The 11,690-nt window shown below is 45.7% G+C and overlaps 1 protein-coding gene across 1 annotated transcript; it reads left to right on the top strand.

Annotated features, from left to right (window-relative positions):
• The first annotated feature begins 8,505 nt into the window (after positions 1–8,505).
• LOC130198524 (C-C motif chemokine 20-like) lies at positions 8,506–9,943 on the top strand. The gene is made up of 4 exons (XM_056421713.1): positions 8,506–8,587; positions 8,675–8,795; positions 9,336–9,413; positions 9,521–9,943. The coding sequence occupies exons 1-4, from the start codon at positions 8,506–8,508 to the stop codon at positions 9,630–9,632; spliced, it is 393 nt and encodes a 130-aa protein (XP_056277688.1). The 3' UTR covers positions 9,633–9,943.
• The last annotated feature ends 1,747 nt before the right edge of the window (positions 9,944–11,690 follow it).

Below are 11,690 nucleotides of genomic sequence, written 5' to 3'. Positions count from 1 at the left end.
GCGGCTACATGAAGTTTCCTTTTCACACTGCATCAAGTTCTCTTCTCTACCAAAAGTACAAAAGCAAAAAATTCAAATACACAATCCGATTCTTGAGGCACTGGCGGGAGTTGAACGGCACCACTGTGAAACACTTCTCAAATTATTTTAGATTTTTTTGTTTCAAGTTTTTTTTTGTCACCGCCGGAAACTTGTTTTTTCAAATTTTTTTTTTTTGTTTCAAGTTTTTTTTTGTCACCGCCGGGGCTTGTTTTTTTCACCTTTTTTTTTTGTCACTGCCGGGCAGGCACGTGCACAGATAGAGCCCTAGTGGTGCTCAAGCACCAGCCCCTCTGCCCTGGATGAGAAAAGTGCCCTTTTTGCTGGAGCCCACTTTTTCATTCATCAGTATTTAAGTACTGTTACTCTTTTTCTCATCAAGTCCCCCAAATGTGTTTTAATATCCGACGGGGCATTTATTTGAGTTCTTGTGAGAATTTTGCCCCGACATGCTGCGCGATGCTCACGAGCCCCCCCCCTTGACAGCATGGGTTCCCTCTCCAGCTTCCTCCCACAGTCCAAAGACATGTTCAGGTTGATTGATCTCTAAATTGCCATAGGTGTGAATTGTTTTTATACTTTATTACATTATTATTACCTTTTATCTTTTTGATAACTTTTCATTACTTTTTTACTACTTTCTATCTTTTTTATTACTTTTTATCTTTTTTATATGGAGGTTAGTTTTTTAGGTTAGATGAGTGGGGCTTCACGTGGTGGAGTGGCTAGCACTGTGGGCTCACAGCAGGCTGTGGGTTCAATTCCCGGTCTGGGTGGTCTTTCTGTGTGGAGTTTAGATGTTCTCCACTTGGCAGCATGGGTTTGATCTCCAGCTTCCTCCCACAGTCTAAAGACATGCTCAGGTTGATTGATCCCTAAAATGTCCATAGGTGTGAATGCTTTTTAATAATTTATTACTTTTTAACTTTATTACATTTTCATAACGTTTTAACTTTTAAACTTTTTTATAACTTTTCATTACTTTTTGACTACTTTCTATCTTTTTTATTACTTTTTAACTTTTTTATATGGAGGTTAGTCTCTTAGGTTAGATGGGTGGGGCTGCACGTTGGTGTAGTGGCGAACACTGTCGTCTCACAGCAAGAGGGCTGACAGATCAATTCCCGGTTGGGGTGGTCCTTCTGTGTGGAGTTGGCATATTCTCCCCTTGGCAGCCTGGGTTCCCTCTCCAGCTTCCTCCCACAGTCCAAAGACATTCTCATGCCCATAGATGTTAGTGTAAATAAAGAGGAAATCGAACATAATTTGAGAAGAAGCATTTCATATTGGTGCTGTGGCTTAGTTGTTCAAAGCACCTATCTTGTAAACAGGTGATCCTGGGTTCAACTCCCAGCAGTATCTTCCTGAAGAAGTTGGCAACTACAATTTTATGGTTTCTTAGTTTTAGGAAGGAACAGAGCTTACAATGTTGTGAAAAGGGAATGTTATATAGGTGCTGTGGCTTAGTTGGTTAATGCGCCTGTTTAGTAAACAGGAGATCCTAGGTTCTATTTCTCAGCTGTGCCTCAAGAATCAGATTGTAGAATTGAATTTTGTAGTTTTGGTAAATAACAGAACTTGAAGTAGTGTGAAAAGGATATTTTTCATCGGTGCGGTGGCTTAGTTGGTTAAAGAGCTTGTTTAGTAAACAGGAGATCATTGGGTCAAATCCCAGCAGTGCCTCAATAATCAGATTGTAGAATTGAATTTTATGGTGTTTTAGTTTTGTTAAAGAACAGAACTTGAAGTAGTGTGAAATGGAAATGTTATATAGCTGCTGTGGCTTAGTTCATTAAAGAGCCCGTTTAGTAAACAGGAGATCCTAGGTTCAAATCCCAGCAGTCCCTCAAGAATCAGTTTGTAGATTTGAATTTTATGGTTTTTGTTAGGATCTGGAGTTCGTGTAGTTTAGAAGTCCTTGTGTCGTTTGTCTCCCTGTGATTGTCTGCCCTGTTCCTGATTGTTTCCTTCTGTGTGATTGCTGGTCCCGCCCTCATTGTGTCCACCTGTGTCTCGTTCCCCGTTGTCCAATCCGCTCACCTTGCCTGTGTATGTAAACCCTGTTCGTCTCATTCCCAGTGTGGCTTCGTACTGTTTGGTCCGCGTGTTTGTCGTCCTGTTCTGGTTTCTTGGAATAAATATAGTTGTGCAGTAATGTCGGCATTTGGGTCCTCTCTCGCTGCGACAACCCGGACTACCCATGACAGAACGAAGCCACCAGTAATGGACCCAGCCTTCAGTTTCCGCTACACAGTTCCTGCCTGGCCAGCTAACGCTCATCTTCTGCTTGAGGAGATGTGGGAGTCCCTCCGGGCCCTGGAGTCAAGGTCGGCGGTTTCTGTCCCCGATGTTCCGTCACAGGCTCCAGACCCCGAGGTTCCAGTCCACGATGTTCCAGTCCCCGGTGTTCCGTCGCCGGTTCTGGTCTGGCCAGCCTCCCATGATCTGCATCTCCACAACATGTGGGAGTCCCTCCGGGCCCTTGGCCCTGTGCCGGGTCCAGTCCCCGGTGTTCCGTCACCGGCTCCAGTCCCCGATGTGCCGGTTCCAGTCCCCGGTGTTCCGTCACAGGCTCCAGACCCCAAGGTTCCAGTCCACGATGTTCCAGTCCCCGGTGTTCCGTCGCCGGTTCTGGTCTGGCCAGCCTCCCATGATCTGCATCTCCACAACATGTGAGTCCCTCCGGCCCTTGGCCCTGTGCGGGTCCAGTCCCGTGTTCCGTCGCGGTTCTAGTCCACGATGTTCCGGTTCCAGTCCCCGGTGTTCCGTCACCGGTTCCAGTCCACGATGTTCCGTCACAGGCTCCAGACCGCGAGGTTCCAGTCCACGATGTTCTGGTTCCAGTCCCCGGTGTTCCGTCGCCGGTTCTGGTCTGGCCAGCCTCCCATGATCTGCATCTCCACAACATGTGAGTCCCTCCGGCCCTTGGCCCTGTGCCGGTCCAGTCCCGTGTTCCGTCACGGCTCCAGTCCCGATGTGCGGTTCCAGTCCGGTGTTCCGTCACAGGCTCCAGACCCGAGGTTCCAGTCCACGATGTTCCAGTCCCGGTGTTCCGTCGCGGTTCTGGTCTGCCAGCCTCCCATGATCTGCATCTCCACAACATGTGGAGTCCTCCCGGCCCTGTGCCGGGTCCAGTCCCGGTGTCAGCCGTCCGGTTCCAGTCCCGTGTTCCGTCACAGGCTCCAGACCCCGAGGTTCCAGTCCACGATGTTCCAGTCCCGGTGTTCCGTCGCGGTTCTGGTCTGGCCAGCCTCCCATGAGCTGCATCTCCACAACATGTGGGAGTCCTCCGGGCCCTTGGCCCTGTGCCGGGTCAGTCCCGGTGTTCCGTCGCCGGTTCTAGTCCACGATGTTCGGTTCCAGTCCCGGTGTTCCGTCACGGTTCCAGTCCACGATGTTCGGTTCCGTCACAGGCTCCAGACCCGAGGTTCCAGTCCACGATGTTCTGGTTCCAGTCCCGGTGTTCTGTCGCCGGTTCTAGTCCACGATGTTCCAGTCCCCGGTGTTCCGTCACCGGTTCCAGTCCACGATGTTCCAGTCCCTGGAGTTCCGTCACCGGTTCCAGTCCACGATGTTCATGTTCCTGTCCCCGGTGTTCCGCCGCCGCCTCCAGCCCCCGATGTTCTGGTTCTAGTCCCCGGTGTTCCGTCGCCGGTTCCAGCCCCCGATGTTCCGGTTCCAGTCCCCGGTGTTCCGTCACCGGCTCCTGTCCCCGGTGTTCCGCTGCTGGCTCCAGCCCCCGATGTTCCAGTCCCCGGTATTCTGCCTCCGTTCCGCCCGGCCCCGGTTCTCCCCATCCCGCCTCCGTCCCGGTCAGTCACAGTTCCCCATGTCTCGTTGCCCGGTCCTGGTCCCACAGAGCCCCCAGCCCAAGACCCCGGTACCCCTGTGACTTCCTCTCCTGAGCCCGGTCCCCTAGCTCCCCACTCATGTCCTCCGGCCCGCCCTTCCCCTTGGCCTGGTGATCGTCCTGCGGCCCGCCCCCCGGACTGCTTCTGCAGCCTTGGACCCTCCTCCGGCTCCCCTCCACCCACCCGTGTGGAACGCTTGGGACGTCTGGAATTCGTCCCTTGAGGGGGGGGTACTGTTAGGATCTGGAGTTTGTGTAGTTTAGAAGTCCTTGTGTCGTCTGTCTCCCTGTGATTGTCTGCCCTGTTCCTGATTGTTTCCTTCTGTGTGATTGCTGGTCCCGCCCTCATTGTGTCCACCTGTGTCTCGTTCCCCGTTGTCCAATCCTCTCACCTTGCCTGTGTATGTAAACCCTGTTCGTCTCATTCCCAGTGTGGCTTCGTACTGTTTGGTCCGCGTGTTTGTCGTCCTGTTCTGGTTTCTTGGAATAAATATAGTTGTGCAGTAATGTCGGCATTTGGGTCCTCTCTCGCTGCGACAACCCGGACTACCCATGACAGTTTTGTAGTCAACCAGATAGACAATATCAGGCAAATTTGAGCTAGGAGGATGCCATGTCCAGAGAGCAGGCAATAAACGCGCATTCCTCAGGTATGACGCCTCTGACAAATGTAACAATGGCCAGGAGAGTGAGTAAGAGTAAGTTCTCTTTTACTTTGTTCTTGCGTCCTAGACCAAGCCTCTGCAGACGCACATGACTATACTGCAGCGTTCACACCAAAGCATTTATGCAGTCCTTTATGCAAGGGTCAAGACCCAGCCGATATTGTCCTCACACTGGACCTACCCCTGATAGATACTTACTCTCTTTTCTCCCTTCTTACAGCTGATAGCAGCTAACTAACTAGCCTTACTTGCTAGAGGAGGAGGAGAGGAGGCTAGCTGCTAGAAACACCGCACTGGGTGAGTGTACCTGGCCCGCCGGTTGCCACTGAACACACCTCTCCACGAGATAACAATAATCGGAATCTGACATGTTTCAGCTCCCAATAACTAGATGTAATCAGCGGAGGACCAATCTCCCCATTCGCAATGACGCGAGCTGAAACAACAACTGACAGCAGCAGAGAACACAACTTTAAAGTGTTACCAACGACGCTGTGATAGGCTTACACAACTGGGCTGCCTCTAAATGATTGGTTCATTCATCGGGCCCGCCCCAATCAGCTAATGGAGTAATCGGTGCAAAACTGAGACTGATTGTGAATGAACCAGCTGTACCGAATGTCTTCCTGTCTGAACTTTCGCTGAGCTACATAACCAAAAAGAGTAATTTAGCATTGTGTGTTTAATAGATTTATTAACCATAGGAATCACATGTGTTACGCCCGGCCTAGGGGTGCCAGAGCGTAGCACCAGGTCGGTCTCCCCACCTCCCAAATTAGGACCAATGCTGCGGAGTCAGGAACAATGATGTTTATTTTGGTTCGGGTGTCCACAATTCTTCAGGGTGAGCCTGGTCCAAAACAACAAACAAAACAATCTAAGCAAGTCAGCTACCTTCCCTAGACCATAACCGAACCAAACAAAAATACAAATCACTTACCTAACTCCCTACTGAAAAACAAGAGAAAACAGTATTAAACAAAAAGGGCTTCTCACCCCTACCGACACCCGTTATAACCCCACCACCCACAATCAGAGCTGTGCAGCATGGCCTGGTTGGAAGCTGGAGAGAGAGAGAGCCAGCCCCCACAGGTTCCCTCTTATGTGCTCCATCCAATCACCTGTAAGGGGAAGAGAAAAGCAAAACATCACAGCACCCCCCTCAGGCAGGGAGGTGAACAACATTAAGGGGAGGATTTACTCTTAGCCCTAACACATGTCTTGGGTGATTTGTGAGAGGAAGCAGGTGGGGGCCGATAGGAAAGTTTCACATGCTGGGCTCAGGAGGGGCCAGGATGCACCGGCAGCAAAGTGAAGCAAATTCCTCTTTTTCCAAGTCAATGAGTGTGTGTGTGGTTGAGACGTAACCAAGGGTTATCAAGGGGAGAAGGTGAAACCAGATATTGACTAATTTAAGGAAGGTTGCCCCGAACAGGGAAGCACTGCATGTTCCCCCTTAACTGTTTGTGATTTATACTTTGTGACTAATCCTTTGTAAAGAAATGTTTAAGTTGTAATAATAATGTTTGATGACCCTGAGCTGCGTATGGGAGGAGGTATAGGAGGAGAGAATAAGTAAAGAAGGAATAGGGGAATAGGAAACAAAATTATAAAAATGACAGAACAGTATTGGTCTAGGGCACAGGTGTCAAACACAAGGCCCGCGGGCCAAGTCTGGCCCGCCGCATCATTTTATGTGGCCCCTGATGGCTTGAAAGACATGTGATCCCTTTTTCTTAAAGAAATTAAAGAAAAATGTCACAGGCTTTTATTTTGAAGGTTTCAAATTAAATGGATTTATGTTGTAATATTAGAGACATTTTCCTATGTACAATATTTCTACACTCAAATAAACAATAATCAAATGCAAAGAGAGTAATTTAACAATATGTTGGAGGAGTTTATAAAGTGTTTCCGGCCCTTTAAGAGGGCGGCCATGATGCTGATGTGGCCCACGGTGAAAATGAGTTTGACACCCCTGGTCTAGGGGGAGAATGTGTTCTGCTTTTCTTGCTGCTTCACATTGTTCTGTCCTCTCCTGCAGTTTAAGAATAAGCTTGATTTGCATTCCTCACATAACGAGCTACTGATGCTACGACAGATATTCAGGTTGTGTGTGACATTCACTTCACATCCATTTAGCGTGCCACGCTTGACCATAACAACACTGCCCCCCGATGGATGACGGCAGCCCAAACAGGACGCCATCTAATGTGGCGTGAGTGTGCGTGTGTGTGTGTGTGTGTGCGTGTGTGTGTGTGTGTGTGTTTGTGTGCTAAACTGAGATGTGTGGGCCTGACTGACAAGTGGGAGGACAGAGGAGGGCACAAGTTGGCCAAGTCATAACGAGAACATAATGAGTCATGATCTCAAAGCTCAGAGCCCTTGAATAGGCTTACTAGATCTTACTAGAGGCCTGTAACAGACACAAACAATACTGAAGTGTGACTGTAGAGAATTAATAAATAGTAAAATCTGACAATTCAATCGGCACAGATGAAAATAATACAGCTGCAAGGCGGTGTTTCCATTTTCCAGATTTCCATTGAAGGCCATGCATTGTAAACATTGTTATATAAACACAATAGCAGCAGTAAATTGTCAACTCGGCTCATTTAGTTCCTGTCTAATTATTTCTCATGGATTCTCAAAGATTATTAAATTAGACTCATTAATTCGAAGGGAAAAAAGTTACTCTGGTGTTGAGTCATACTTAATGTGTGTGGGCACAGCAGATGAAAAACAAACAAGTATACACACTTATTAATCATCGTTGTATACATGTGGTGAGACGTGTACTCAACTGGCAGCATGGTTTCCAACATCCGCTTTTCTGAAGTGCCCTTGAGCAACACACTGGATCCCCATCCGCTGTCGTGGCCTTGATCTGTTGCTGACCTTCACACTCTTGAATTCCTTGTGAAAAGGGCAAAAAGAAAAACATTTCTTCTTCAGGGGTCAGTCGTGCATCACTCTGAATAGCTTACAAATAATGTTTTTGCCAGTTTAGTTCTCTGAGTGTTCCTGTATTGGCTGACAACAATATCCAGACCCAATTCCTTACGTATGAAGTCTAATCTCACGGTGACTGGACTGTATTCATGTAGCGTTCACAGTATTTTTCTGTCGTGGAGGTGTGGAGTCATTTAAATCTTGTAGATGTCGTCTTTTGGGACGTACAGTACGCTCTCGAGGTTTTTACAACGTAAAGATGTTGAGCCTATGTAGGTCAGCTGAGCTAGATTTGTAGTTGTCAGCTTTCTGCACACTAAATAGGTCACGCTAACGAAGAGGAGGGGTTTTGACATGCCTCTCATTCTCCATCAGTTTTCACCACAGAACAATCAAAAGATTGCTGATTATGTAAAACACCCTGACTTCAGCTTCAAGCCAGAATGTCAAATTATAACGATGGATATTAAAGTCATTTTTGTCAACACTGGAAAATATATGAAGCAAGAAGAGGGCAATACTTTGTGTAACAAATTCCATTTAAGTGCAATTATTCAGGCGTATGCACTGAGAGCTAAATATGCAGCAATATGCTGTCGCTCTGGAGAAAACTAAATGAAGGGAAGAAAGTGTGATGATGAGAATCTGCTCTGCTGTATATGAAGGACTTCACAGCACGATTAAGAACCAAACAGCACATTCATATTGATAGAAGCCCTAGGAGATTGTATGAATCTAATTCATCAGTGCAATAGTTTATCTCACATGGCCACATAAACGAATCTGGATGTTGCTTCATGGCACGGGAGAGGTTAAATTCTTATGAACAAAGTGCAAGGTGTGCAACTGGCTGCGATGATGCAATAGTGGGCTTCCTGTCCTCAATTTAGCGGCCACAGGTTACAAAAAACACAAGTATTACTAAAAGTATACAGTATATATATATGTACAGAGGTTATGTATTCACGAAGTTCTCTACTCGTTCTCTGCATCGTCGGCATGGCTCCCAGAGGCATGATCGCCGTGACAACCGTCCTCCTGTGCTTCATACTGGGCTTGCTCGGTCCATCTCCAACTGCCTGTAAGTTTATTTATTGAATTCTATATATTATATTGGGACTCTATGCTAAACTGATCAGTTAACAATGTGGTGTGTGTGTGTGTGAAGTGGGTTCCTATCTGGGCAGAGGCTGTTGCACCCGCTACCATAGGAAGCCCATACCCTTCCAGCGCATCAAGGGATACAGACAACAAAGCGTCAATGAAAACTGCCACATCGACGCCATCATGTAAGACCGTCTCCTCCTTTGTGAGAGGGTTAGTGAAGACTGATTGATTGGATTGATTGGATTAACATATTCAAAAGACACTGTAATGTTTTTTTGGAAAGCATTACTAAAGTTGTCTCTGACCAACATATTGCCATCAAAGTAAGCCATTTGATCGAGTCTACCACAATATCTTACTTTCAACACTCATTACTGTGGATTTCATGAAGGCAGCTGTTTGATCTGCTCTAGATCTACATAAATCATGTTAATACATGATTTGTATCCAAGCTGTCTAGGATTTAAGATTGAAAAAGGTCAAATCACTTCAAAAATACTTTTTGGATACCAATCAAATTGTACCAAAAGCAGTGACTGATTTTAAACTTAAAGTTTCAAGTCAAATCAAATACTAATGCATTAAATAAACCAACAATTATTTTGTAGAAAACTTGTTAACCTTTCCCAAAACAAGTAAAATACAAACAAAACATATGCACTGCTTTACAATACACTGCACTGCTCTCTATGTGTGTCTAATAATGTGTCTCACTGTTGTAGTTTCTACACATTTAAGAAGAATCAGATATGTGCGACACAAAGAGATGAGTGGGTGAGGAGAATTCTGAAATTACTCAGGTAGGACTCCTACTCACTTTTAAATAAATAGTTTCAGTTTTAGTTTTTCATGTTTTGGGCTTTCCTTTGTTTTGGGAGAATCGTGAGTAAGTCTTATTTCTATACAGCTCAAGACTGAAGAAGATGTCCAGGATCGGCTCTGCTGCAGGTGAAACTGCAAGCGGATCATTCGGCCGGACCACAGAAACCTTTCTGAACAGCACCAAACGATTCTATTAGCAAGAATCAGGTGTTGGTCTTTTGGAATAAAACAATTTGTGTTATAGAAATTTTAATTCTAGAGAAAGTTTTAGATAAATGGAACCTCCTGTAATCCAGTCGTGTTGGGAATATTATTTCTTTTTTTTAAAATGCTAATGACTTTTACTTTCCAAAACATATGCAGTGTGCATGTAATCATGATCTCGAGGGAACCCGAGAAGAACAACATTGAGACTATGGATTTAGATGATATATTTAGCCACTTAGCAAATGTTAACAATGCTTTTGTGACTTTGTTGTTCCATTGCCTGTATGAATCTGCTGCTTAATCAAATTAATGTGCTAAAACATGCCAATAGCTATTCTCACAAATAAAAAGATGCATTTCATAACCCTCCAACAGTGTTGCCCACATTCATTTCATTAAACTGCAGCACACACATGTAACTTACAATGCAGCTGCACGGCTAATACACTGTTCACATTTCATTTAACAGTTTTTTACAAAAGTGCTTTTGACCATCAAGTAGCATTTAATAACTTCACTCTGGAGAACAAACACCCCCTAACACCAAACATGGTATACTTTCTTGATGCACGGCCCTCAACTCCGGAGCCTGCTGCTCTGCGTGGTGTGTGTTCTCGTGGCGTGACACGTGTGCCGGGTGCACTTAGAGGAAGATGCTGCCAGCACATCTGCTGGAATGTGTCGGAACACCTTTTGATGAGGTGTCCTGTCCCCCCCCATACCCCACCCCGCCCCAAGCTCATACAAATGCATGACTTGACTGACAGGGAGGCAGTCCCTGCTATTTCAGATCAGGACCCCAAGGTGTCGGTGCTCCAGTCAGACAAGGTGACTCCCTCAATGACACGCTCTTCTAGTCTGAACGGACCTGAAGTCCTTTCACTTCCCACTAGATGGCGAAATTGATCTGTAAAGAAACTGAGCCTCTGTCCGCTCCATCATGAGGCTCTGATGGTCATTTGATGAGCGACAGCTCCCGTTGATTTCCAATATGACCGAATAACAACAAAACCACTGGATGAAGGACACGATATTTATTTTGTCATCGGCAAACAACAGACCTCTTAGTCGCTTTGATTCAGCCGCTCTTTGTTTCTTTTTATCTCTGTATGTTAGCTGAATAGGACATAGTAAAGAGAAGTAAAATACATAAATAGTGCTAGTAATAAATATTAAATATTACAGAAATATTTATTTTAAAATAATATTTTAAATATTTTTTAATTAATTTGATAACATTGGCTATAGATTTAAGATGTCTAGGGGCTGGAGGTCGGAGGAGGGGGACGAGTGTTCTTCTTGCGGATCTGCCTGTAAGACACACAAACAGGTGGTTACATGAACAGCGTGTGCTTCCTATATTCATACATTACATATGAAGTAACCAGTTAGCAGGAACAGTCTCTAATGAAGCACTCACTCAAGCTCCTTGATCTTTTTAAAAACCCACTCTTCTCTCCAGTGGCTGCAGACATCTCCCTTTGTGGTCTTAAATCTTGGAGAGAAAAAAAAACAAAGAAAAGCTCAATCACAATCTCCAAATCAATTTTCACCAAGAACGTAATTTTTTTTTTTAACCCCCTCTCCGCCCCCCCCCTCTCTCTCTCTGTTTATTGAAATAAGGAGGTAATTCTTACATGACTGCGCGGACACATGGGAGGTTCTTCCTCTGGATCTTGTAGCCCAAGATGGGATCAGTGACATTCGCAGCACTGACCTGAGTGCAGCACTTGAATATCTTAATTTCTGTTTTTCAAAAGACAAACAAAAGATTGGTTGTTATGAGTATACGTCTCTTACATTTGTAGCATGACATATGAATACATGTCAATAGTGTTGGCCTCCATTTTCATCAGAAGTCAATCGTACATGGGGATATACAGGTATTACGCGTTGTCAGCGATCCTGAAGCAGGCTAGTTGTGTAACGTGGGGACTTACCAGAGGCCGATGCCGTCATTGCCAGAACCCCGGCGAAGAGAGCGAGGCATGCCAGTCTTCTGATGCACAGCTGCATGGTACTGCGTGAGGGGGTCCAGAGGTTCTTTG

This window comes from Pseudoliparis swirei, chromosome 8 (genome assembly GCF_029220125.1).
Source record: "Pseudoliparis swirei isolate HS2019 ecotype Mariana Trench chromosome 8, NWPU_hadal_v1, whole genome shotgun sequence".
Lineage (NCBI taxonomy): Eukaryota > Metazoa > Chordata > Actinopteri > Perciformes > Liparidae > Pseudoliparis > Pseudoliparis swirei.
This window is presented reverse-complemented; position numbering and strand designations above follow the sequence as displayed.

What these genes read in the sequence shown, in the direction of transcription:
- LOC130198524 (XM_056421713.1), top strand. Translation starts at nt 8,506, where the DNA reads ATGGCTCCCAGAGGCATGATCGCCGTGACAACCGTCCTCCTGTGCTTC. An exon ending in TGCCACATCGACGCCATCAT is followed by an intron (nt 8,796 to 9,335) that starts GTAAGACCGTCT and finishes TCACTGTTGTAG; the next exon opens with TTTCTACACATTTAAGAAGA. An exon ending in AGAATTCTGAAATTACTCAG is followed by an intron (nt 9,414 to 9,520) that starts GTAGGACTCCTA and finishes ATTTCTATACAG; the next exon opens with CTCAAGACTGAAGAAGATGT.